The sequence below is a fragment of the Microtus oregoni genome, unplaced genomic scaffold (assembly GCF_018167655.1).
Source record: "Microtus oregoni isolate MIOR12 unplaced genomic scaffold, Mior012 000068F_ref0000429, whole genome shotgun sequence".
Classification (NCBI taxonomy): Eukaryota; Metazoa; Chordata; class Mammalia; order Rodentia; family Cricetidae; genus Microtus; species Microtus oregoni.
This window is the reverse complement of record NW_024543975.1, coordinates 1,600,223-1,625,367: the sequence shown is the minus strand read 5'-3', so window position 1 is coordinate 1,625,367 and position 25,145 is coordinate 1,600,223. Positions and strand designations below refer to the sequence as shown.

At 46.8% G+C, this 25,145-nt stretch overlaps 1 protein-coding gene across 1 annotated transcript; it reads left to right on the top strand.

Annotated features, from left to right (window-relative positions):
• The first annotated feature begins 6,032 nt into the window (after positions 1-6,032).
• LOC121440566 (probable inactive 1-aminocyclopropane-1-carboxylate synthase-like protein 2) lies at positions 6,033-18,265 on the top strand. The gene is made up of 14 exons (XM_041641310.1): positions 6,033-6,488; positions 7,707-7,766; positions 8,202-8,272; positions 9,208-9,277; positions 9,525-9,591; positions 10,521-10,618; positions 10,848-10,916; positions 11,246-11,346; positions 13,082-13,171; positions 14,242-14,287; positions 14,388-14,529; positions 16,459-16,601; positions 16,681-16,834; positions 18,078-18,265. Exons 1-14 carry the CDS (start codon positions 6,072-6,074, stop codon positions 18,158-18,160), a joined length of 1,611 nt encoding a protein of 536 aa, XP_041497244.1. The 5' UTR covers positions 6,033-6,071; the 3' UTR covers positions 18,161-18,265.
• The last annotated feature ends 6,880 nt before the right edge of the window (positions 18,266-25,145 follow it).

Sequence of the window (25,145 nt, the reverse complement as noted above, 5' to 3'; positions counted from 1 at the left end):
TACACCTCCTGCAGCCTTTCCGGGCCTGCACAGTGACTGCCTTAATTTTCACGTGTAGCAGGAAAATAGGTTTTTAGCGCCCTCTGCTGGCAAAGTCAGGTCATGTCTGGGTGGTTGGAGGTGGAGCCCCAAAGAGAGGCTCCCAGTCAGCAGTTTGCGGCTGGTTGTTGTCCAGAAGGGATTTTTCTCAAGGAAACTCTTCTTTCTGCTGTCAACATTCATCAAGGCCATACAATTGTTTGACTTTAAGGTTATGATCTTCACTCATTAATCACTATAATATAGTATAATATATAATATAAATCAAGTGTTAGACAAACATAACCAAGATTCTGTTGTGCCTTGGAACCATAGGGCAGATAAGCCTACAGCCCAGAACCCAGAGCACCCACTCACCCACCCACCCAATCACCCACTCACCCACCCACCCACCCAATCACTCATCACTCATCCATTTACTCACAAGGTACCAGCTTCCATTACCATGATGAATCTTGAGACAATCAACTTTGGAAAAAGAAAAGCTTTATTTCCATGCATGGTTTTGAAGTCCATGGTCTTGGCCCTGTTACTATTGGGCTAGTAGCAAGCAGCATATCACGCTGGGAGCAGCTGGTGAAGAGAACCCAGAGCGAGAGTTCCCAGCACAGGCACAGGCATGGGCCGAGAGCGCCAGTCTCGGAACCAAGCACTCAGGCCAGTCTTCTTGAGACCCAGAGCAGCGGAGAGAGCAACCGAAGCAGCTCTCCTTGTGCACTCTTTATTCCAGATCCGGGAGCTGCAAAGAAACACACACAGAAGTGAGTCAGGGTTGCTGACTGTTTACAGGAAAGTAATGCTACTTCAGAAAATGGAAGGCGAACGAAGCAGGAAAGCTGTTGTGTGTGCGAGGAAGGTTGGGCTGTAGCCATCCAGTCCTGGGCCAACAGACACGTTTTTGAGATCAGGTCTCACTGTGTAAACCAGGCTGCTCTTGAACTCGAGGTCACCCACTTGCTTCTGCTTCCCAAGAGCTGGGATTAGATGTGTGTGCCGCCTCACCTGGCTCGTTTTTATTTTAGCCTGAGAACAGGGACCTGGGTGTTCTGGGAGGATAGGCTACTTTGGGTCCACACCTGTTCCTGGACTGTCAAGGCTAGCTCTGAACCAGAAGAGAGATGCCTTCACACATCCCCACCTGTCCTGTTGGGCGGGTGTGTGTGTCTGTGTGTGTGTGTGTGTGTGTATCTGTGTGTGTGTGCCTGAGATTCCCAGACATCCCTCCTGGGCTTCGCTGTGCAGCGGTCCTCCTTGCCTGGCTGACCTTCAGCCTGTTCTCACATTATGGCCCCCTCAGAAATGGGGAGGAAGCATAGGCTCATTTATGCTTTGGACAGGGCCCTCTTGCCTGGTGGTTCTCAATAGTTGGTAAGCACTCAGTTCACCCAGTGTCTAGCCAGTGCACACAGGCTGGCTCTGGCCTCGTTCAAAGAGCAGAGGTCCTCACAGCGTGGGAACTTTTCAGGTGATGCCAATACTCTAAAGATTTGATTCAGCCTGAAGCTCCATGGAGCCAGTTCTCTGTAATGATGTCCAGACCATTTAGGTCATAGGAACCTCCTCAGAAGAGCTTTCTAGAAGGGAACGGATGGATTGTATTACTCTTCAATGCTTAAACGAGAGAGAGCTGGCTGCCCCTGAATGGCTACCTCCAGCAGGCCTGGAGCTTTGGACTGCATGGAGATGAGTGAGAGAAGAGAGGGTTAGCCGGGTGGGATGATGCCAGTTCTGGGGGTGGAGAAGGGAGGGACTTTGGGCCACAGGCTCCTGGAGCTTAAAAGGCAATGAGTCTTTTGATCAGCTGACTTCGACCTAACGTTGTAACACAACGTTGTCTGTAAAGTTGGGGCTTGAGAACTGGGCAGCCAAGCTACAGAAGGAAAGCAACAGCTATCACAGTTTCTTTACGTTTTGACTTTGCCTTGGGTCACATCCATGATTGTGCTGGGGTACATAGAGCACGACAACTTCAGGTTGACATGGCTGGTACCTTCCATGACAAATGCATCCTACCTATATGCTCTGGTAAGATCAGTTCTCTCCTTTGAGCCACTGGTTTCTAATATATAAAGTGAGACTTGTGGAACCAACTCAAAGACCAGGAGAAGACTAGGAAAACCCTACAGTAGCACTGAGCCAATTTCTGGCTTCCCGCGGTCTCTTTCCCACTTCCTCTGGTTCTTCCCCAGAACTTACAGAGGAAGGCTGTCCTATTGGCAGCGGCATGACTGGTTCTGATACTATTTTAGCCGTCATTGAAGATGAATGTAGATTGGAAGGTAGGTGACAGCAGGCTAGGGACACCAAATTCAATTTAGAGATGAAGAAGTTGGAGGAGGAGACTGATGAACCCCAATACTAACAGTTTAGGGCTAGCCTTTAGTGGTGCTCTTTCTTTGTCCTACAGCATCATTTACAATAGACATCTTCCACTAGAAAGTGGAAAGATCTCCCAAGCTCTTGGGTAGGTAGAATTAACATAGTAAAAATGGCAATCTTACCAAAAGCAATCTACAGATTCAATGCAATGCCCATCAAAATCCCAACAAAAGTCTTCACAGACCTCAAAAGAATGGTACTCAACTTCATATGGAAAAGCAAAAAAATCCAGGAAAGTCAAAACAATCCTGTACAATAAAAGAACTTCTGGAGGCATCATAATCCCTGACTTCAAACTCTACTACAGAGCTACAGTACTGAAAACAGCCTGGTATTGGTATAAGAACAGACTGGAGGGCCAATGGAATTGAATCAAGGACCCGGATATAAATCTACACACCTGATTTTTGACAAAGAAGCAAAAAAAAAAATATCAATGGAGTGATGGAGGAAGGTCATTGGCTAATAAAGGAACTGCCCTGGCCCATTTTATTGGTTAGAGGATAGGTGGGAGGAGTAAACAGAACAAAATGCTGGGAGGAAGAGGAAGTGAGCTCAGAGACTCGACCGCTTTCCTCTCGGGAGCAGCCGCCTGAGAGAGACGCCATGCTCCTGGCTCCTGGGCAGAAGCATGCTAAGAAGCTCCGACCCAGGATGGACATAGGCTAGAATCTTCCCGGTAAGCGCACTTAGGGGCGCAACACAGATGATTAGAAATGGGCTAAATTAATATGTGAGAATTAGCCTAGAAGAGGTTAGATAGAAATGGGCCAAGCGGTGTTTAAAAGAATACAGTGTCCGTGTAATTATTTCGGGGCATAAACTAGCCGGGCAGGCGGCTGGGGTGTTGGGGACGCAGCCCCGCCACTGCCCTTATTACTTCAATGGAGTACTACACAGCAAAAATAAATAATGACATCTTGAAATTTGCAGGCAAATGGATGGAACTAGAAAACATCATTTTGAGTGAGGTAACCCAGACCCAGAAAGACAATTATCACATGTACTCACTCATAGGTGGTTTTAAACATGAAGCAAAGACAACCAGCCTATGAATCACAATCCCAGAGAACTTAGACAACAATGAGGCCCCTAAGAGAGACTTACATAGATCTAATCTACATGGGAAGTAGAAAAGATAAGATCTCCTGAGTAAATTGGGAGCATGGGGGCCATGGGAAAGGGGAGGAGGGGAGGGGAGAGGCAGAGAGGAGAGCAGAGAAAAAATGTATAGTTCAATAAAATCAATTAAAAAGGGGGAAAAATGAAAAAAAAAGAAATAATAGACGTCTTTTGTATAAAAAAGTCTTGGCAGAGTTCCCAACTTTTAAGCATCCTAGTGACCTCAGCTGGTATTCACTTCCTTCTTAAAAACCACTTTTCCAGAAGAATGCATTTCTCTGTGGGTGCACTCTGTGTGTGTATGTAAAAGGCAGAGGTTGATGCTGAGTGTCCTCCTCGATGTCCCCCCCCTCCGAGTTTTCTTTTTAAAATAGGATCTCTTACAGAACCCGGAGCTTTGTTTGGGCTAGACTGGCTGGTTGGCGAGCACGCTGGGCAGAGTGTGCAGCTCTTTAGAGCACTGACCCTATGCATCTGCAGAAGAAGCGACAAGGTTTACATCTGTGTGGGGAGGGTTGTTACTGCTTGGAAAAAGCTGCAAAGTGCAGAAGGGGCCTAGCCTAATTTTTGTGTGTGGAGACAGTGGTTTTAAAGACTGGCGGCTGACAGACCCAGGGCGTCTCACCTTCTGGGGTCAGCTGGCTCAGCTTGTTTTGCTGGTTCTTTGAGGGGTTAAGAAGGTAATTCTTGATCATTTCTGGTATTCTGTCATGGTTTCATAAGCATCATTAGTCACATGTTCAGTGAGTGTAGTCCTGGCAGCTTGGTAGAAATGACGAATTCTGGTTTTTACCCCCAACACTCATCCAGGTGCTTGGCTTCACTCTCTGAAGCCTATGCCACATCCACAGGTGATTCAGATGGATTCAGATGCAGCTTGAGCATCTGCATCCTGGCTAGGAAAAGCAGAAAGGAAGGCCTACAGCAGCCGTCATGGCATTAATAGGAAACCATATGAGGTCAGGATGAGGGAGGGATATCTGGTCTGACTATCTTGGTGGAGCGTGGGGAAACAAGCAAAAGCAAAGGTTTATGTTCTAGAACAGGGCTTGGCAAGCCTTGTCTACAAAGGTCCAACTCTGACCTTTGTAGTTGAAACGTTGGGGGCTGGAGAGATGGCTCAGCAGCTTAGAGCACTTGCTGCCCTTCCAGAGGACTAGGTTTTGATCTTAGCACTTACGTGTCGGCTCACAACAATCTGCAACTTCAGTTCCAGGATATCCAATGCCCTCTTTTGGACTCCATGGGCCCTGTATGTATGTGGTTCAACATATAGCAGGCAAAACACCCATTCACATAAAAAGACATACAATATTTAAAAAATCATTTCAGTAACCAGATGAAACTCCTCGGGTCGTAGGGCCTCCACCACAACTGTCAACTCTGCCATTTACAAAAGCAATCACAGTGAATCCACAACTAAACAAAATCTCCCTGGCTGTGTTCTAATAATGTGTGCTTTCATTTTTTTTTTATTGAGAAAAGAAGAAAAAAAAACATAAACAAAAAACAAGTTTCCACCTCCTCCCAGCCTCCCATTTCCCTCCCCCTCCTCCCACCCTTCTCCCCCTCCTCCCACCCTTCTCCCCCTCCCCCCACTCCTCTCCCCCTCCCTCTCCAGTCCACAGAGCAGCCCAGGTTCCCTGCCCTGTGGTAAGTCCTAGGTCCTCCCCCCTCCGTCCATATCTGGGAAGGTGAACATCCAAACTGGCTAGGCTCCCACAAAGCCAGCACATTAAGTAGGATCAAAACCCCGTGCCATTGTCCTTGGCGTCTCATCAGTGTGCTTTCATTTTTAAGAATGTAACGTTGTATTGTGCAGATCTGTTACTGTATGTGCTTGTAAAGGCTGGAGTCTAGATGTAGCTCATCTTGCTGGCCAGCAAGCTATTGTTTCTGCCTCCCCAGAGATGGGATGACAGGCACATGCTACCACACCCAGCTTTTTAACACGTTGTGGGGACTGAACTCAGATCAGTTCACCAGCTGAACCATCTTCCCAGTCTCTGATCATTTGTTACCTATAAAACAGGCAAGAGGCCAGATTTGGCCCTGGCAATCATGTATGGATCAGAAGGACAATTTCTCAGTGCTGGGATTGGACAGCAAAGCCCCCTCGCTTCTCATTTAGAACCAGATGCAGCAGGTTCTGTTTGGAGCACAAGAAGAATCTGGGAAACACAAAGCCCCCTTTTCTCCTAAAGGCCTTACTGTGCTTGCTCAGGACACATTCTGATGGCATCTGAGCAGAATGCTCCAGCAGCTAAACCTGGGATACTTACACATGCTCTTGACTTTCTGAGCCATTTAGAGCCTAAGCCCAGAACAGAGAAGAGGGAGGAGCCAGTGATGAACTTGAGAATCAGTTTTGTGCCTAACCATGCCAGGACCTCCAAGGAAAACTGTCTTGTTTTCTGTGCTTAATCTTTCTCTGTAGGTTCCAGCCAGGCTGCTGAGGCCCATACAAGTGCTCAGGGCAGGGAGCGGAGAAGTCCTCCACAAAGAAGGTCTTCCGAACGCTTCAGAGGAAGATGTTGAAGCTGCAGCAGGTCCTGATGGACCATTTCTTTCAGACGACTAGCCAGCGGGTGCAGAGCCTCTCACCAGAAGACCAGCAAAGCCCACAAACCTCTTGGAAGTGGATAAAGAGGATGGGCTTCTTAATGTCCCAGATGGCCAACCTCATACGAGCTGAGGCTACAAAGGAACTGAACTTCAAAGAACCCCTCCCTCACTCGGACCCTAGATGTGACATCAAAGCTGGGCAGCAAGCCCTGCCATCTTGGCAGCTTGACCAACCCAGTCCCAGGCTGGGTGGTTTTGAAGCTGCCTTTGTCAGCCAGGTCCTGTCCAGACGTGGTATTGGCATCTATGATCTTTACTGCGCCAGCTTCCAGAGCTATGAGGCCTATCAGAGAGACAAATACCACAAAGAAGAAAACCCTATGGTAAGATGTGGGCATCCTTGGGAGCCTCAGTCTAGAGTTTACTGAGTCCTGTGCCAAATACTGGATGCCTGCCTCTCTTTGTGGTGCATAGACACTGCTGTCTGGGAATAATGGTGCAGTCACCGACATAAGCTGATAATGCCCCAGACGCTGGAGGACTGGGGGTCCTGAGTCCCTTCATCCCTACCTCCTTTCCCCTAATCTCAGCATTTATATTCCAGCAGCCACCGTACCCTCCCTGGTAAATGAGCCTGCCTTCATGAAATGAAACACCGTGACAGGTGTAGGTAGCCACGGAGGACAGGTGTTTATTCTATTTTCAAGAGCATGAAAGGGCTGCCCTTCTCAGGTGGTCCTGACGCAGCCAGCCGATATTATGGTGACTGTGGTCCTCCTAGATGAGTGGGAAACATATACAGAAGCTAAAAGGAGGGAAGCGCTCGGTGTGGTTTGGAAGGCTGACCTCTGTGCCCGAATAGAGACCATGAGTACTGTGATGAGAAGTGTGGGCACAGCTGGACAGGTGATAAACGTTCCCTTAGGGCAGCAAGCAGCCAGCAAAAGGGTCTTAGCCAAGGAGATTGACAGCCGCTCTCCACTCAGAGGGCAGACGATGGCTGTCACCATGCCTTTCCTGTCTGTGCCCTGTCTAAGTTTAGTCCAGCCAGCCCGAGACCATCTCCTTTTCTAGGGACTGAATCGGATACTTCTGTTATACCGCGAGGGCTGCATCTCCTCCAGTTGCCTGGAGGGCCCTTCCATGTGGTAGCAGAGATGGGTGCAGGCAGGGCTTGTGACTGATAAAGGCTCCAGGCTCTGGGTATGGCAGGAGAGATTCTGCCTGCCACCCAGGTTATCTGTCTGGTAGATTTTCAATGTTTCTTCTTTTCATTCTTTTGATCAAATTGAATGTTTTTCTCAAGACATAAGGCAGCTCACAGGAAATGAGTCTAACACCTGCCATAGAGGAGTTCAGGGGTTGTTACATGGAGCAAATCAAACCACCCTGGTTTGTCTATGGAACAGGTGGAGACTGGATAGCTGCACAATTTTAGGTTCTGGGGAATTTTCTGACTCTTAACCCTGCTCGACACCTATTCAACTACCTTGTGACACACTGACATCTTCCCTTGTCTACGATGGCAATTTCTTGGCATGCCCAGAGGAGTCCGTCTATGATGGAGCAAGGAGACTGACCCAGATTCCTTCTGCTTCCAGGGCTACATCAACCTTGGTACCAGCGAGAACAAGCTTTGTCTTGACCTGATAAAAGAAAGGGTAAGCCATGGTCTAGACTTTGCTGAGACTTGAACCCTATGGGCCTGGTTCCCTGATCTATACCTCGGCTTGTGGCAGGTTCAAGGGGGGCAAACATAGATATTTGGGGGATGTCAGAGACATTTGCTTTTGGAACATCACCCCTAAGATCCTGGCCTGGCTGACGGTCCAGATGTCTGGTCTGGCAGGTATGCAATGAGCAGCCTGCCCAAAGAGCTTTGGGATAAGGAGGCTGCCCAATGCTTGCCATTCAGACTGGTAGATATCTATGGCAAAGCTGGCCTCGATTCATGAAGGAGCACACAGCGTGTATCCTCACTCCTTTTCTGGGAGATATGTAACTTCAGGGCAGTGATCTGTGCATGAATGAGGAACAAAATAAGGCCCCACTTGACTTCCCTGAACTTCCTGTCTTCATGTTCTATTTGTTAACAGATGAGTCAGTGTGACATGAACCAAATTGAAGATGATCTGTTGCAGTACTCTGACTGGCAAGGACAGCTCTTGTAAGTGACTTTCATAACTATGGTCTCTTGGTGCACAGGAATCTTTAACCATCTATTGGAGATATATAAATCTCCTACATACATACACACATATATCCAATGTGTAGCTGGCATGTATTATGTACATCTCCAATACAACATATGTTATATATAGCATATGTTATATATATATCCAACGTATATATGCAATTAGGTATATCTAATCATTGAAGAAACTTGCTGCAGCAAGGCTTGCCTTCAACTCTCTATACAGCTGAGGGTGACATTTACTCTCATCCTTCTACCTTTACCTCCTGAGTGTGGGGATTATAGGTGTGTACCATCATGCCTGGTTTTACTGTGGTGCTGAGGATGGAATCCAGGGTTTCATGCACGCACTCTAGGCAAGCATCTGAAGGCAAGCATCCCTGAGGCATACTCACTTTCCCCAAATGCCCCATATTTAAGACTGACTACCTTCCTCTATCTTTGGCTAATAACTTCCCAGAAAGCCCTAGCAGGCATGTCCAGCCCGAGTACACGATAGTTGTGAATGCAACCTAACATAAAATTATTAAAACTCACTTAAAACATTGAAAATTGTTGGATGATTTAAAAAAAATTGATCCCACAGTTCTTGAATATGAACTGTATAGATGATGATGTTGCATTTGGCATCAAAAGGTTGGATTTGCTTAAGAACAAAGCCTCTTATAGGTGGCCTAATCTCGCAGAAATAGCATCCGTCTATTCAACCTTGGCTTCTCCTACCTTTCAGCATCTGTGTGACCCTGGAGAGGTGACATCTTTAGTCTATAGCCCTGTATGATGAAGTTGGCTTGGTAACAAACAGCTCTTTAATGTTGGATGCTGTGTCCTTTGAAAAGAGTGTCACCTAGATTCTGAATGAGGAAGGGCACCTGGGAACTAAACGGTCTCTTTGGGTTTGTCTGCAGCCTTCGGAAAAAGCTGGCCAGCTTCTTGACCTGCTACTGCCAGGCACCTACACCCCTTGATCCAGAAAATGTGAGTGGGTATAGTGGAGGGCTGTGCTCTGGGTTTCCCTCTGAGTTATCTATAGAATGCGAAGAGAACCCTCAGAGCGGCAGGGCACAGCTAACAGAGGTCCCTTGGGAAGTCCAGCTATAAAGGACCCTGGGGAGTCACAGCTACAGGAGGCCACTGGGACCTGCCCTTTGGGTGGAGAGGCAGATGGAGAGCGGATACCCTACTTACACAGGTACTGACTGGCCCTCTCGGACCTTGTCCTCAGGTGGTGGTTCTAAATGGCTGTTCCTCAGTCTTTTCTTCACTGGCCATGGTTCTGTGTGACCCAGGTGGTAAGTCAGCAGGCTCCACTTGCCTTCCTGGTCTGTAGACAGGGGCACCTAGGCATTCGTCTTGGAAGAGAAGGTTGTATTGACTTGAGGTCTTTTCCACAAGTGTAGGACATCTGTCCTGCCAAAGATATTTTTGTGTCATTTCTGTGAAATCAAGGGAGTTAATTAAAGTCATTTAGTACTGAAGAAATGTTCTTCAATAGATTATCTCGATGAAAAGATCCACGAGTTCAAGAGAATGGGAAGGAAAAGACATGAAATCCCCCAAGTCCAGTGCCAGGAACCTTTCTTGCCCATGGCCTTTGAGCTTTAATGTCTGGCGGGCCACAGACAAATTTTTTCTTCAGTTTACTGGTAAGGACAGCTGCTCAGTCAGGAACGTGCTTGTCACTCATGCACAAGGACCCGAGTTTGATCCCTGGAACCCACATGGAAAAGCTGGGGCATGGTGGTGTGTGCTTGTAATCCCAAGGCTGTAGAAGCAGAGATGAGCAGGTCCCAAAGATGCTTGTAGCCAGCCTAGCTCTAGGTCAGTAAGGAGCCACTATCTTTATACACAGAGTATATTGTTCCAGAGGAAGGAATCTGGGGTTGACCTTTGATCCTCACATGTGCATGCACACAGGTGCACATGTACCCACTCAGACACCTGCCCCTCAACAGAAAGACTTTTGTCATGGGAAGTGCCTTGATTGATTTGCACCTTGGACTCTGAGCTCTTCAGTGCAGTCATCCCTTGCAGCCTCCTTCAGTGTGCTTGCAACAGGAAACTGGAGTTTGTGCCCCAAATAATGTGTATAAAAATGGGTCAAGTTTTTAATGAAGCTTGGGCACAAGGATGGCAGAAGGGATTGTTGGTCTGGCTCTCGTGCTAGGAGCCTTGCTGCTCATCTTGACAGCCAGACAGCCTTGGCTCCTTGTACTCCTAGATGCCTTTCTGACCCCTACACCATGCTACGGTGGCTTCGCCTTCAGCTCCTGCCTTTATTCCAAAGTCGAGCTTATTCCTGTCTACTTGGAAAGCCAGGTCAGAATGGGGCCCCTTTCCTGCTCAGCCCACCTGGCAAAGGAATGTTGTAGATCCCGTTGGGAGACAGAAGGGCTTATTCTCTAAGCAAAGCCAGGAGTGGGGTGATGCCAGGGTGACGAAGGCATATGGACCCACACCCTGGCTTGAAGGCCAGGGACTGTATGGGGCTTGAGGGCTGAGAATCAGGCTCAGAAACAAGCCTCTCTCCACCGCACGTGTCTTCCAGGCTGACTCGTCTTTTTCCCAGCTCACCATGGATATGCTGGAGCTTACCCTGACTCAGGCTAAGATGAAGGTAAGGACAGGGGAGTCTTAATTTTAGGGTGGTCACCACTGGCCCTAAAAAGTCTGAGTAGTAAGACTTAGATACAAGATGTGGCATGCTTTCTCTAGATAAGAAAGAGAACAGTAATTCTAAGTACCCGACTTCTCTGTAGCAGTGGGAAACTTCCAGAACACTTTCTTTTCCCCTTTGCCAGCAGCATGGCGCTACTTCCATGAGATCCTACCTGGGCTTTATCAGGTGTCCCATTTTAGATGTCCCAAGCCATAAAGGATGCTCGGTGGAATTTGGGGTAGTTGTAAAGGATATGTATTCACTCGTGTGTTTGGGTTTCTTCTCAGGAAAAAAAGGTCAAAGGCCTTGTGCTAGTCAACCCCCAGAATCCTCTGGGTGAGGTCTACACTCGATCGATGCTGAAAGAATACCTAGTCTTTGCCAAGAGGTATGTGTTCCTCTCCATCACTTGGAGGCATTAGAGGCAGGAGTAACTTACCCAAGGTTACTCATTCTGCAATATGCTTTGCAGGGTACAAGAAAGACGCTGAAATGGAGGAGAAAGGGGCCTCGTGTTCCCCATTTTGTTTAACTATTTCCTCTCCAGCATTTCCCCTTGCAGACTCTTCCCCAGCTGCCAGAGTGTGCTTTGATGTTTTTCCACTCACCACAGCAGAAGTGCTTTACCCTTGTATCTGCCCCCAAACCACCCAGGCTGCAGCACTGAAAATGGCAGATGCTCAAAGACAGCTCACCGTAGAACTTTCATGGCTCACTGCCAAGAGCACAATAGCAACAGTTGCCTCTACAGTACCCCTGACAGGACAGATACCTGTTTTCTAGAAACAGCACTCAGAATTCAGGACTAACCCAAACTAGCCAGCAGGGGGGAGAGAGAGAGAGAGAGAGAGAGAGAGAGAGAGAGAGAGAGAGAGAGAGAATGCAGGAGGCTGCTATCAAGAGCTCAGTGGAGCTATGTGCAAATCCCAGCAGCCTCGGTTGCTTTTCTGTTGCTGTCATAAAGCAGCCTGTAAAACGTAGCGGGAGGAAGAAGGATCATCTGGCCTCATGGCTTATGGGTACAGCTCATCATGGCAAGGAAGTCATGTTGACAGGAGAGTCAGGCAGCTGGTTATGTATGGATGCCTGAAACATAGGGAGCAAGGGCTGTTCTGCAACTCTAGCAGCCCCCCCTTTGGTAGTTGAGGACTCAATACCAGAAAATGGGGCTGCCCACCTCAGAGTGGGTCTTCCTACTACAGTTAGCATAACAGGGTAATCCCTCACAGGGAGTCCAGAGGCTGGTCTCCTAGGTAATTCCTGAAGTTCACAATGTGTCCACCACCACATTGCCTGAGCTCTGGCACCCTACTACACTGAAGCAACTGACTTCCCACTTAGAATCGCAATTCTATCTGGGAACTGGAGTGATGGTGCTGTGTCAGGGTGTGAACTGAGGGTGTGAGTATTGCTCAAATCCCACTTGGTGCTGTGACTTCAGTCTAGACCCTGGGAGGCAGCTGCTCACTGTCACTGTTGTAAACATCTGGGAAGCTTTTTCTCTCCTCCCATCCTCTGTTTGATATTCAAAGGGTTAGATGTGATATGATATCTCATAGGTCCCCTTCCCTCTGTGTACCACCAGCCAGAGACAAAGGTCCCTGGTGTGCCTCCTCTTTGTATATTATAATGCCACTTGGGAAATATAACAAGCTACTGGGATAACAGGAGTATATGTTATGTATCCAAAATTAGGAAAAAGAGTGAGTCGGGATTACAGAGGGATCTAGTCTCGCACTCCTTTAGTCCCAGAATCCAGGAGGCAGAGGCAGGCAGATCTCTGTGAGTTCCAGTTCAGCCTGGTCTACAAAGCTAGCTCCAGGTCAACGTGGTATACATAGAGAGAAACCCTGTTTTGAAAAACAAGCAAAAAGTCCTGAAACAAAAACAATTACAGAGAGAGCTGAGCTGCTGGCTCAGTGGGTAAAGGTACCTACTACAAGTCTGACAAACTGAGTTTGATCCCCAGGACCTACATGGTGGGAGTACTAAACTGATTCCAACAAGTTCTCTGCCTCCACCCATGGACCGTGTGCACACATGCACACACACACCAAATAAAATGTAATCTGAAAAACTGCAGGCATAAACTGGGTCTATTTTTTTCTCCCACCCAACTGCAGGCACAACCTACATGTGATCATAGATGAGATTTACATGCTGTCCATGTTTGATGCATCCATCACATTCCACAGTGTTCTGAACATAAAACAGTAAGTTTGTCCCCAGTAGTGTTGGAAGCAAGAGCCATGAGGTTTCTGCTTTGTGAGGTGGTGTCATGAAGTAGGGCTTGCCTGAGTTCGCTGGGGAGAGCCAAATGCCAATGGAGAATGTTTTCTCTGCCCTCCCGAATACTGAGTCTAAATGCCATCCTGTGTCTAAGTGAATGCTAGAGCAAGGCAGGAAGGGTATCGTTAAAGGTCAAGAGATGGCATGTCAATTGGTACAGTGCCTGGCGTGCAAGCGTGAGGATATGAGTTCGAATCCCAGAACCTATGTAAAAGTCTGGCATGGCAACCTGCATCTGTCACCTTGCAAGTGGGGGAGGGGCGAAGAGGCAGATCTGGAGCTTACAGGCCAGACAGTCTGTTTAAATTGAGGAACTTCAGCTTCAGTGAGAGACTTTGTCTGTGTTGGGGGTAGTGGGGGAGGTAGAAAGTGATCTAGAAAGACATCCAGGTTTAACGTGTGGTTTTCACACCTATATGCAAGCACACGCACGCATGCACACGCATACACACACACACACGTATATATGTACACATCAATGAAAGTCACATAGCATCTTGCTGTATTACCCAGCCTGGCCTCAATCCCTTTGATTCTCCTGTCTCCACCTCCTGGGTGCTCGGAATGTACCTATGTCCCATCATGCCCAACTTGAATTTGGAGAGGGAGGTTAGAATTTGACCATAAGGATAGATTTCATCACAAGTCGTGGGCATACCTGCTAGAAGGAATGGACTCACCGAAGGCAGTGAGAGAGAGGTGAGTATGACGTCCTGGAAGGACAGCTGCCAAGGATGTGGTTTCGGACCAGAGTAGCAGAGCCACAGTCAGGCCGAGGGTCCTGGACTTCAGTGGACACTTGAGTACTGTTCCACGTGGGCTTTTCAGGGGCACCTGTGTTTCTCCCTAGCTTAGCTACCCCCGTCTCTTGAAATTGGGCACCTTAGACCCTGTCTAGAAAGAACCTAAAGTCCACCTTCTCCTTCCCATAAGAAGTCACTTATCCATCCTTTAACCATTTCCTTCAACCTCAGTTTTTAAATTTCTTTTCCAGCTTGCCTGACCCTAACAAAACCCATATGATCTGGGGCACTAGTAAGGTAAGCCCCAGCCACCTGTCTTTGGGTCTGGAAGGAAGGGAAGACAGGAACAGAAATCAGGAAAAACTAGACGTTTCTTCCCCGACTTCTCTTCCTCCAGGATTTTGGCATATCTGGCTTCCGCTTTGGTGTTCTCTACACGCACAACAAGGAGGTAGCCTCTGCCATGAGAGCTTTTGGCTACCTCCACGGTGTCTCTGGCATTACACAGTTCAAGCTGTGCCAACTGCTCCAGGACAGAGGTACTGAGCAGGACTCGAGGCCTGGATCATGCTGGACTTCATGGCCGGGAGGTGGGGCAATTGCTGGGTTTTCTGGGCTCTCTACCATGTACTTGATACATTTGAGGATCTGTTCACTATCCGAAGTTAAACCGAGGAGATGTGTGGTTTGCAGGAGGGCAGGATGCAGCTCAGAAAGTGAGTGCATGGGTGTGGATAGAAGATGGAGAGCCTCTTCCAAACCAGACTGGGATTTGATTCCGAAAGTCTAGCAGTTTTTGCTCTGCTTGGAAAAGCACCTCTTGTGAATGGCTCCCTAAGACCTGAAGACAAGAACTCAGACATCAGTCAGTCAGTCAACTTTGCTTTTACCCTTGGAGATAGGGTCTCAGTGGGTAGCCTTGGCCTGGAACTCACCGCGTTGAACTCCTAGCGCCCCCCCTTGCCTACGCTCCCCTAGTGATTAAAGCATGTCCCACCACACCCAGCAGAGATCAGTGCGTGTCTCCTCCTGAACCTACTTGCCTCTGGCAAACATTTTGTGACTTTCCCAATATGGATTAAAATAATTTTCCAGGGGCTACAAAGGAGAACGGGGCTTGGAGAGAGTTGATTGGCTAGATATATGGCCTGTAGATTCTCCAGGGATCTCAAGAGAGGGCTGGACCTGAGAGACCTTCCCCTTTTCGTTTTGTTTTTGTTTTTCGAGACAGGGTTTCTCTGTGTAGCCATGGCTGTCCTAGAACTCACTCTGTAGACCAGGCTGGCCTCAAACTCACAGAGAGGTGGATACCTGCCTCTGCCTCCCAAGTGCTGGGATTAAAGGTTCCACCACCCCTATCCAGCTGAGATCTTCCCCTTTAATTCTACGGCTCAAACGTAGAAAAAAACACTCTCCCTTTAATTTCCTGTAGTAGATGGCCAGCCTGGAAGGCTTAAATCAATAGATAGACTATATTGAGACAAACTAATGTCACTAGACAGGTAGAAGCAAACAGTTTTGGGTGGGAAAAGAAGCAGAAAGGAGAAGCTTAACTGGCTGCTTACCCTCCACGGTGCCATCCTCTTTTATATGCGGAGAAACCAGATCTCAGCCCCTTGAACGCTGGTTCTCAACCTCAGATGTAGCCAAGGGTTAACTTGAAACTGCATCCTCAAAGATTTTCACTTAGATGCTTTGGAAGCAGAATGTAGGCATGAGGCTGAAGCAACAGCTCAGTGTTTAAGAGAACATCCTGCTCTTCTTGATGGCCTTAGGTGTCCCCACACCTATAGCAGCCAACTTACAACCTCCTGTGACTCCCATTTCCAGGAGATGCCTCCACAAGCACCCATGCACACGTGCACAGACGGGCACACACACATAATTAAAGTTTTGGTTTTTGAGACAGGGTTTCTCCCGGTAGGCCTGGCTGTCCTGGAACTCACTCTGTAGAACAGGTTAGTCTTGAACTCAGAGAAACACCTGCCTCTGCCTCCCAAGTGCTGGGATTATAGGAATGTGCCACCAGCATCTGGCATAATTAAAACCTTTTTTTTTTGAAGCATAATGTGGGCATAAATGTTTTCTACAACCTCCTCAGGTCCCTTTTCTGAGAATAGTGGGACATCACAGAATAGCTGGGTTTCTCTAGTCTTGTGTGTGGGGTTCAAGAACAGGAACAGAAACTTTGAGTACCTACTGATTCACTCAGGTGACAATGGCATCAGCCTGCCTCATGGGATGCCCTGGTTACTGGCCTCTATCAGCTACTCAAAGGGAGCATCCCAGTGGACCATGAAGATGTCCACTGTTCCCTCCAGAGTCCTATATGAGATTCTGTGTGGGTATGGAAATGGCTCACAGCTCACATGGAACCCAGCTAAGTTGTATTTGGGTAGAACCTCCCCACCCCCACCCCAGCAGGTATCTGCTGTAAGATCTGTGATGCTCTTTCTCTACCCGTCCAGAATGGATTGACCAGCTGTACCTGCCTACTAACCACAGCCGGCTGCGGAGGGCTTACCTCTATGTCACAAAGAGGCTGGAGAAGCTGAAGGTCCCCTTTTTCAATGGTGGCTCTGGCCTCTATGTCTGGATCAACTTGAGAGCAGTAAGTTCTGGAAGTGGCAGGTGCTGGTGGGCCTGTCAGCTAGTCTTGTGCTCAGCCTTGCCCCTTTCCCTTTCCCTAGTACCTGAGCCCATGCACGTTTGAACAAGAGCAGATCCTTTGCCAGTGTTTCCAGGACAACAAGCTGCTGTTATCTAGGGGCAGATCCTACATGTGCAAGGAGCCTGGCTGGTTCCGCCTCGTCTTTGCAGAGGACCAACTTCAACTAAAAGTGGGTGAGTGCTGCTGCCCACTCCCCAGTCCTGACATCCAGCAAAGAGGCCTCATCAACTCCTCATTTACTCGTTTGTTCTGACTTCAGTGGCTTCTAGCTTCAGCGCCCCTGAGCACCCTCTTCTAGTCTTGGTTATACCCCTTTGCAAACAGGAAGCAATCCATTCCTCAAGTAGCTGTCTCTCCGAGCATCCCACCTCTTGAATAGCCTGTGTTTTGTGTCTGCCATGTGTTTGAGAGTGTCTTTTGGACCAGAAGCTCCTAAGAAGCAGTTCTCTGCCCCGCTGACTCCAGGGCTAGAGTCTAGTGGATTCAATGGACAGATGACCGTGGTAGCTCTTGCATGTTATGTTGGAGTCCACACATTCCTCTGGCATCATGAAGACTTATTTTATTTGAATAATTATTTATAGCATCTCATTAATTGCCAGACACTTTTCTACCTGCTGAGACTATAGCAGTTATCCACTTAGCCTCATAAAGTGTGTCTTATACCAGTATCTTTTGGTCTAGTGTGGAAAATAAATGGAAGGAAGGCAGAAATGGTGATTCACACTTGCAATCCTGACACTTGGGAGGATGAGGCAGGAGGTCTGAGAGGTCAGGGCTAGCCTGGGCCACATGGAGAAACTCTGTATCATAAATAATCAAACTCAGTTGAAGGTTAAGAGACAAATAAGCTACAGCACAGAATTTGACTACTAGGTTCAAAAAGAGCCAGAAGAGAGATAGAACATGTTGGGCTCACCCCAGCACCCATAAACCGGAGGCTCTGGGGGTCGTCCACAACCCGGGTCTGTCTGGGCTCCACCCATAAACCGGAGGCTCTGGGGGTTGTCCACAACCCGGGTCTGTCTGGGCTCCACCCATAAACCAGAGGCTCTGAGGGTCGTCCATAACCCGGGTCTGTCTGGGCTCCACCCATAAACCAGAGGCTCTGGGGGTCGTCCACAACCTGGGCCTGTCTGGGTTCTACCCATAAACCGGAGGCTCTGGGGGTTGTCCACAACCTGGGTCTGTCTGGGCTCCACCCATAAAGCAGAGGCTCTGGGGGTTGTCCATAACCCGGGTCTGTCTGGGCTCCACCCATAAAGCAGAGGCTCTGGGGGTCGTCCACAACCTGGGCCTGTCTGGGTTCCACCCATAAACCAGAGGCTCTGGGGGTCGTCCACAACCCCGTCTGTCTGGGCTCCACCTGCACACCACCGACTCATTCTCTTTCTCTGTCCTCTTTGGACCCTCTAGCTGTGGATCGGTTCTGCCAGGTGCTCAAGGAACACAAAAAGGCCCGGAGACTGAAACAGCTGGAGCCGGCCATCACGACATAGGCTGCTGGCCTCCAGCCAGCATGCAGTCATATGCTCAGGGGTCTCTGACATTAGCCTCTTGCTCAGAGGCGGAGAGTAACTGGTGCTGCTGTACTGTCCGACCTCACTCATCAAGCCCCCTAAGCTGGTGTCTGTCTTTTTTAGAAGCCTTGGCTCTTTTCTTCTTTGCTAGTAGCTATTGTGAATGCAAAAATGATGTTTTTACTATGATGGGAGTGGGAGGGCCTAAAGAGTCCTGGCGGGGTAAAGGGAATTCCCTGGACTCCTTTTAGATGGCTTTATTTTGTATTCAGCATTTAATAAATATCATTCTCTATTCTCTCCAGTTCTTTATTTCTGGTTTACATTCCTTTTTGGAGATTTTTTTGTCTTAAGATCTTTGGAAAGCTTGAATGTGAAGAAAACTGTCTGGGGGAGATCTGGGGTGGTAACCAGGATAAGAATACTTTGCTTTGCAAGCATTTGGACCTAAGTTCAAATCCTCAGCACCCTGTGTAAAAACCTGGCCATGGCTTCAAGTTCCCATATCTTCAGTCCTGGATGGTGGGGCACAGACAGGTGGACCATAATATCTCACTAGCAATCGAGTCTAGCCAAAATGGCAAGAAATTCTGTCTGAATGCAAGAAGGTTGAAACCTGTGGAGGAAGATCTCAAGATCCTGCTCTGGGTTCTGCGTGTGCACAAGTGGAAACACACACACACACACACACACACACACACACACACACACACACACTGGAACACATGCATACCCCACCCCCACATGAATACATAATCTGTAGTGCTGTCCGAGAGAAGGGAAGAAGGAACTCGTAGCTGGATGCTGAAGGAGCACTAAGTGTCGACTGTAACATCTTTATAAGCTGTATAACAGCCCTGGCTGTGCTGGAATTTGCTTTGTTCAGGCTGGCCTCAAACTCACAGAGATCCGCCTGCCTCTGCCTCCCGAGTGCTAGGATTAAAGTCGTATGCCACCACCGCCCAGCTAGGATGAATCTTGGAATCTTTGTTGTTCAGGTGGCTATAAATCTGTTCATCACAGTTACAGAAGCTGCAGAGTTCAGTATCGAGGACCTGGTAAGGGTCTGGCGGGGCCTATCATTTCTCCCTATGACATCACATGACTGGAGGGCTGGGCTCCCTCTGCTCTCACAACATGATCACTTCTCAAGGATCCTACCTGCTACTGCCATCAACTAGAGGGCAAGGATTTCACATACAAATTGCAGGGTTTGGGAGTACAAACCCCAGTTCCCACTTGCTACTGTCATTGCACTCACCTAAGTTTCTATGATGCCCTTGCCTACTGGGGGCTGAAATGCGCAGAACGGAGGTCAAAAGCCTTTTGTGGAGGATGGAAACTCTTCTCGTACATGTTGATAGTTTTGATTAGTCACGTGGATTTCTGACCGACCCATTCTCCCCTGGAACAGGCTTGCTCCATTTCTTTTTGTCGTTTTATTCAACCAGGCTGGCCTTGAACTCACAACATCTTGCCTTAGCTTCCCCCGTGCTAAATTGCAGGTAAATGTCAACAGGTCAGGGTCCTCCTCCGTTGGGGAGTATTGTTTTGATGTGTGTTAATTTTGTTTATGTTGTATTTGTTTAACTCTGTGAAGCTGTGTTATTGTGCCTGTCTAAAACACCTGTTGGTCTAATAAAGAGCTGAATGGCCAATAGCTAGGCAGGAGAGAGTATAGGTAGGGCTGACAGGCAGAGAGGATAAATATGAGGAGAAATCCTGGAGAAAGGAACCTGGGAACAAGAGAGGAAGGAGGAGAACTTCAGGGGCCAGCCACCCAGCAGCACAGCCAGACGTGGAGTAAGAAGGAGAGAAAAGGTGTACCAGAGTAGAGGAAGATAAGCCAGGAAGAGGAGAGCATGCTGCTGCTCACCCACTCTCTCCTTCCTTATTCAGCCTGGGGCCCCAGTCTGAGGATGATGCCACATACAGAAATAATTCCTCTTCCCAAGTTAATCGTCTTGGGAAACATCCTCATAGACACACCCGGAGTTGTGCATCCTAGGGTGGCTCTAACCCGCCATGTTGGTTATTGAAATTACCACAGAGAGCAGTTCAGTAAGTCCTGATTCTTCAAGGTTATAGTATAACCTTGTAGATAAAGCTCTTTGGAAACTGATTATAAACTGGCATATGCTATATACGTATAATCCTAGTACTGAGGCAGAATGGTGGGTTCAGGGCCTGCCTAGGCTATATAGTTGAGACCTTGGACAGAGAAAGAATTTATCGGAAGTGCCCAGAAGACCAGATACACTCTCAGGACCTTTTTCTTCTTCTTTTTTTCGAGTATTATTCTTATTTATTTATTAAAAAAAAACAACAACCCTGTCTTTTGCCAGGTGGTGGTGGGGCAGCTCTTGGGAGGCAGAAGCAGGCAGCTCTCTATGAGTTCGAGGCCAACCTGGTCTAGTTCCAGGACAGGCTATAGAGAAACCCTGTCTCAAAAAATCAAATCAAATCAAAACAAAACAAAAAAACTGTCTTTTTTCATTATACATAACAAAACTCTTGAGGAAAGTAATCTGAGAGCAGAAAGGCCAGATGTGGGGGTGCACAGTGGCGCATGCCTGCATCCCCAGAGCAGAGGCAGAACGGGCATTACAAGCTTGATGCCAGCCTGAATTGTCTAGGAAACTCCAGGCCAGCCAAGGTTGCACAGTGATACAGCAATACACTATCTTGAAAGACTTAGAGGGGTGGCACTGATTTTGGCTCATGGCTTCGATGCCTAATCTTGGCTGACTAGATCTGGAATCAACTAGGAGGCGAGCAAGATTTTCCTGACTCAAGTGGAAAGATCCACTGCCGGGGTCCAGCCTCAGCTCAGGTTCAGGTCCTGAGATGGGGAAGGGGCATCAGTGAAAGACAAACTTCTGACCACTGAGTGGATTGCACTCAAGTGGCGCCGAATAGCTCAGGCTGTCTTTATTTATTCTTAGACAGAGATTTTTCTTACCAGGGCTACATGAACAGCTTTATTATTGGCTTCTAAGTCTGCCTTTAAGAAAGACATCACTCCTAGAGATGCAGGGATGGTTCAACATACGAAAATCTGTCAACATAATCTACCATATAAACAAACTGAAAAATAAAAATCACATGATCATCTCATTAGAGGCTGAAAAAGCTTTTGACAAAATACACATCCCTTTGATGGAGGAAGGTCGTTGGTTAATTAATAAAGAAACTGCTTGGCCTGATAGGTTAGAACATAGGTGGGTGGAGTAGACAGAACAGAATGCTGGGAGGAAGAGGAAGTGAGGCAGATGCGTTGAAGCTCTGACCCAAGATGGACGTAGGCTAGAATGTTCTTGGTAAGTCATTACCTCGTGGTGCTACACACATTAATAAAAATGGGCCAAGCAGTGTTTATATGAATACAGTTTGTGTGTTGTTATTTTGGGGCATAAGCTAGCTAGGCAGGAACTGGGTGGCAGGAATGCAGCCCACAGCTCTTACTACAAAATGGAGCCCAACTGAATCCACAGAAAGCCTGAGAAAGCTTGGGAAATAATAGAGTAAAGCATGTTTTCTTGGTAGCAGCAATTTCTTGGGTCTGCTCTGCTTGCTAGAGGCAAGCAAGTGCTCTCATCTAAGAGAGGCTTCTTGACTCAGCTTCAGCTGCAAAACCCTGCAGCTCTTAAGAGGTCCTGCCATAAAAAACACTTAAATGGTGTTGATAAAAGCTGACTGAATGCATGTTTGTTTTCAGCTGTAGCAGGAAAAAAAGTTGTGCTGTTTTAAAATGCCGGCTTTCTGTGCCGTACTGCCAGGGCAAACTCTGATTCTTTGAGGCAGGAGGGCTGGATACAGAGAGAGGACTTGAGTGTTGTCTGTGGACATACTGTTGCAGCTTGCTTGCTGGCAGGGACCTTGAAACACCATAGAGTTGTGGCAATAAAAATGGCTACAGCTGGTACCTCCGCCACAAGGCTGGAAAGCTAAGGAATGGGCTAGATCCAGCCAGCAAAGCCACGGCTTTAATCCTACCCATATTGCTCAGTAACAGACAGGAGGACCAATGGAACCAAATAGAAGATCTGGATATCAATCAACATATCTTCAAACACCTGATTTTTGGACAAAGAAGCAAAAAATATCAAATGGAAAGAAGAAAGCATATTTAACCAGTGGTGCTGGCATAACTGGATATTAACATGTAGAAGAATGAAAATAGACCCATGTCTATCACCATGCAAAAAAACTCAAGTCCAAATGGATCAAAGACCTCAACATAAAGCCAGCCACACTAAACCTCATAGAAGAGAAAGTGGGAAATACACTTGAACATGTTGGCACAGGAGACCACTTCCTAAATATAACCCCAGAAGCACAGACGCTGAGAGCAATAATTAATAAATGGGGCCTCCTGAAACTGAAAAGCTTCTGTAAAGCAAAGGACATGGTCAACAAGACAAAATGACAGCCTACAGAATGGGAAAAGATCTTCACTAACCCTACATCAGACAGAGTCTGATCTCCAAAATATACAAAGAACTCAAGAAATTGGTTACCAAAAGAACACATAATCCAATAAAACATGGACTACAGACCTAAACAGAGAACTCTCAAAAGAGGAATCTAAAATGGCTGAAAGACACTTAAGGAAATGTTCAACATCCTTAACCATCAGAGAAATACAAATCAAAACAACTCTGAGATTCCATCTTACACCTGTAAGAATGGCCAAGATCGGGGCTGGAGAGATGGCTCAGAGGTTAAGAGCATTGCCTGCTCTTTCAAAGGTCCTGAGTTCAATTCCCAGCAACCACATGGTGGCTCACAACCATCTGTAATGGAATCTGGTGCCCTCTTCTGGCCTGTAGCATACACACAGACAGAATATTGTATACATAATAAATAAATAAATATTAAAAAAAAAGAATGGCCAAGATCAAAAACACTTATGACAACTTATGCTGGAGAGGTTGTGGGGAAAGGGGAACACTCTACATTGCTGGTGGAAATGCAAGCTGGTACAGCCTCTTTGGATGTTAGTGTGGTGATTTCTCAGAAAATTAGGAAACAACCTTCCTCAAGACCCAGTAATACCACTTTTGTATATATATCCAGTGGATGCTCAATCATGCCACAAGGACATGTGCTCAACTATGTTCATAGCAGCTTTGTCATAGCCAGATCCTGGAAATAACCTAAATGCCCTTCAACCAAAGAATGGATAAGGAAAATGTGGTACATTTACACAATGGAGTACCACACAGCAGAAAAAAATAACATCTTGAATTTTGCAGGAAAATGAATGGAGCTAGAAAACATTATTTTGAGTGAGGTAACCCAGACACAGAAAGAAAATTAACACATGTCTCGTAGGTGGTTTTTAAACAGAAATCAAAGAAAACCAGCCTACAAACCACAATCCCAGAGAACTTAGACAACAATGAGGACACTAAGAGAGACTTACATAGATCTAATCTACATGGGAAGTAGAAAAAGACAAGATTTCCTGAGTAAATTGGGAGCATGGGGACCTTGGGGGAGAGTTGAAGGGAGGAGTGGAGAGGCAGGGAGGGGAGCAGAGTAAAATGTAGAGCTCAATAAAGATCAATAAAAAAATAAAAATTACTGTTCTGGCTGCTCCTGTGGAAAGGAATACAGATAACTTTGTCTCCAGCTGTTCACGACCTGGAGTGCTGTACATTTCTAACATAGCCTTCAACACATAATTTGTAGCACTTACGAAGAATAAAAATGTGCTCAATATGTAATGCCTACATTTCAAACTTTTTAATACTGTAAAGTAAAAGAAATCAGTTATCTGATGTAAAAATTGTGTAGGCAATAGAAATAAGTAGTCTGATCTTAAAACTGTGTGGGTGACTCAAAACAAATCTTTTATAAAGAGTAAAAGTTGTTTTGCTGAAGGATGACTTATTCTATACGGACTAATTTTTTCCTTCTTAAAACTGTGTGCATATTGGTGGTAATTTTGTCTTATTTTAACTTTCCAATTAATAAAAAAACATTTTATAGACTTCAAAAAAAGACATCACAATTTGAAGAATACATCGTGATTATTATGAAAGCCTCCATCGCTTCCCTTTGTGCTTCCCCAAATACACCTTCCCACCCCTGCATAATTATTCTAGACGTAGAGATCCGCATCTCTGTAGGCTTAATATCGAGCCAGACACACTCTGCTCTCACAGCACTGTGTCAGCTGGCAGCTACTTGTAGTTATAAAGTTAAAAGTCATAGACATGGGCATGATGCTTTAAGGACAACAATATTCAAACTCACACAATTTTTTCATATCCTCAAGACATCTTTTTATACGGTTCCCTTTTCTACAAGAAGGTCCCATGTCTCAATCTCTCTTAAAAGGCAGACTTTGGTAAGGCCCTCTTTCCCCATCTCACTACACCACACTTCTTCCATCAACAACAGCTCCTGTGTGTGGCAAAGATGGATCTCTCCATCCAACATTTTGTACTGTGTTCTTTCCTCTTGGAGCATTCCAGATCCTACCAACGATTCTAGGGTTGGTGCCCGGGGAACTTACTCTCAACAGCTGGCACTCTGTGTGCTCCTGAGGCCTCTTCCCTAGTCTGTGTCCGCATGCCTTGCTCTCCTTTCCAGAACTGTGAGACACGGTTAGTGTTCCAAGTGTTGCTTTCTCATACATACCTATCTCTACCAAGTCAGAAAAGTTCCCAGGATGAGGAATTATAGTTAGCAATTCCAGATAAGAAATTTGAGAAGCATTATCCCTCTGTTAAAACTTAGGGGAAAATCTTTGAAAAAGAACAGAATTTTCAGGGAAAATTACAAAATTACAGCGGTTGCATATGTGACTGACAAAGCTGAAAACTGCACAAAGAATCGCCAATATAATGAGAGGGAAAAGAGTCTGCAAGCTGCATGAGTTTCGCAGATTCCTATGCTGTCCCAAGGACCACTGGTCCTTGCCAAGTGAGTGTCTGTTTCCACAGGTGCCTTG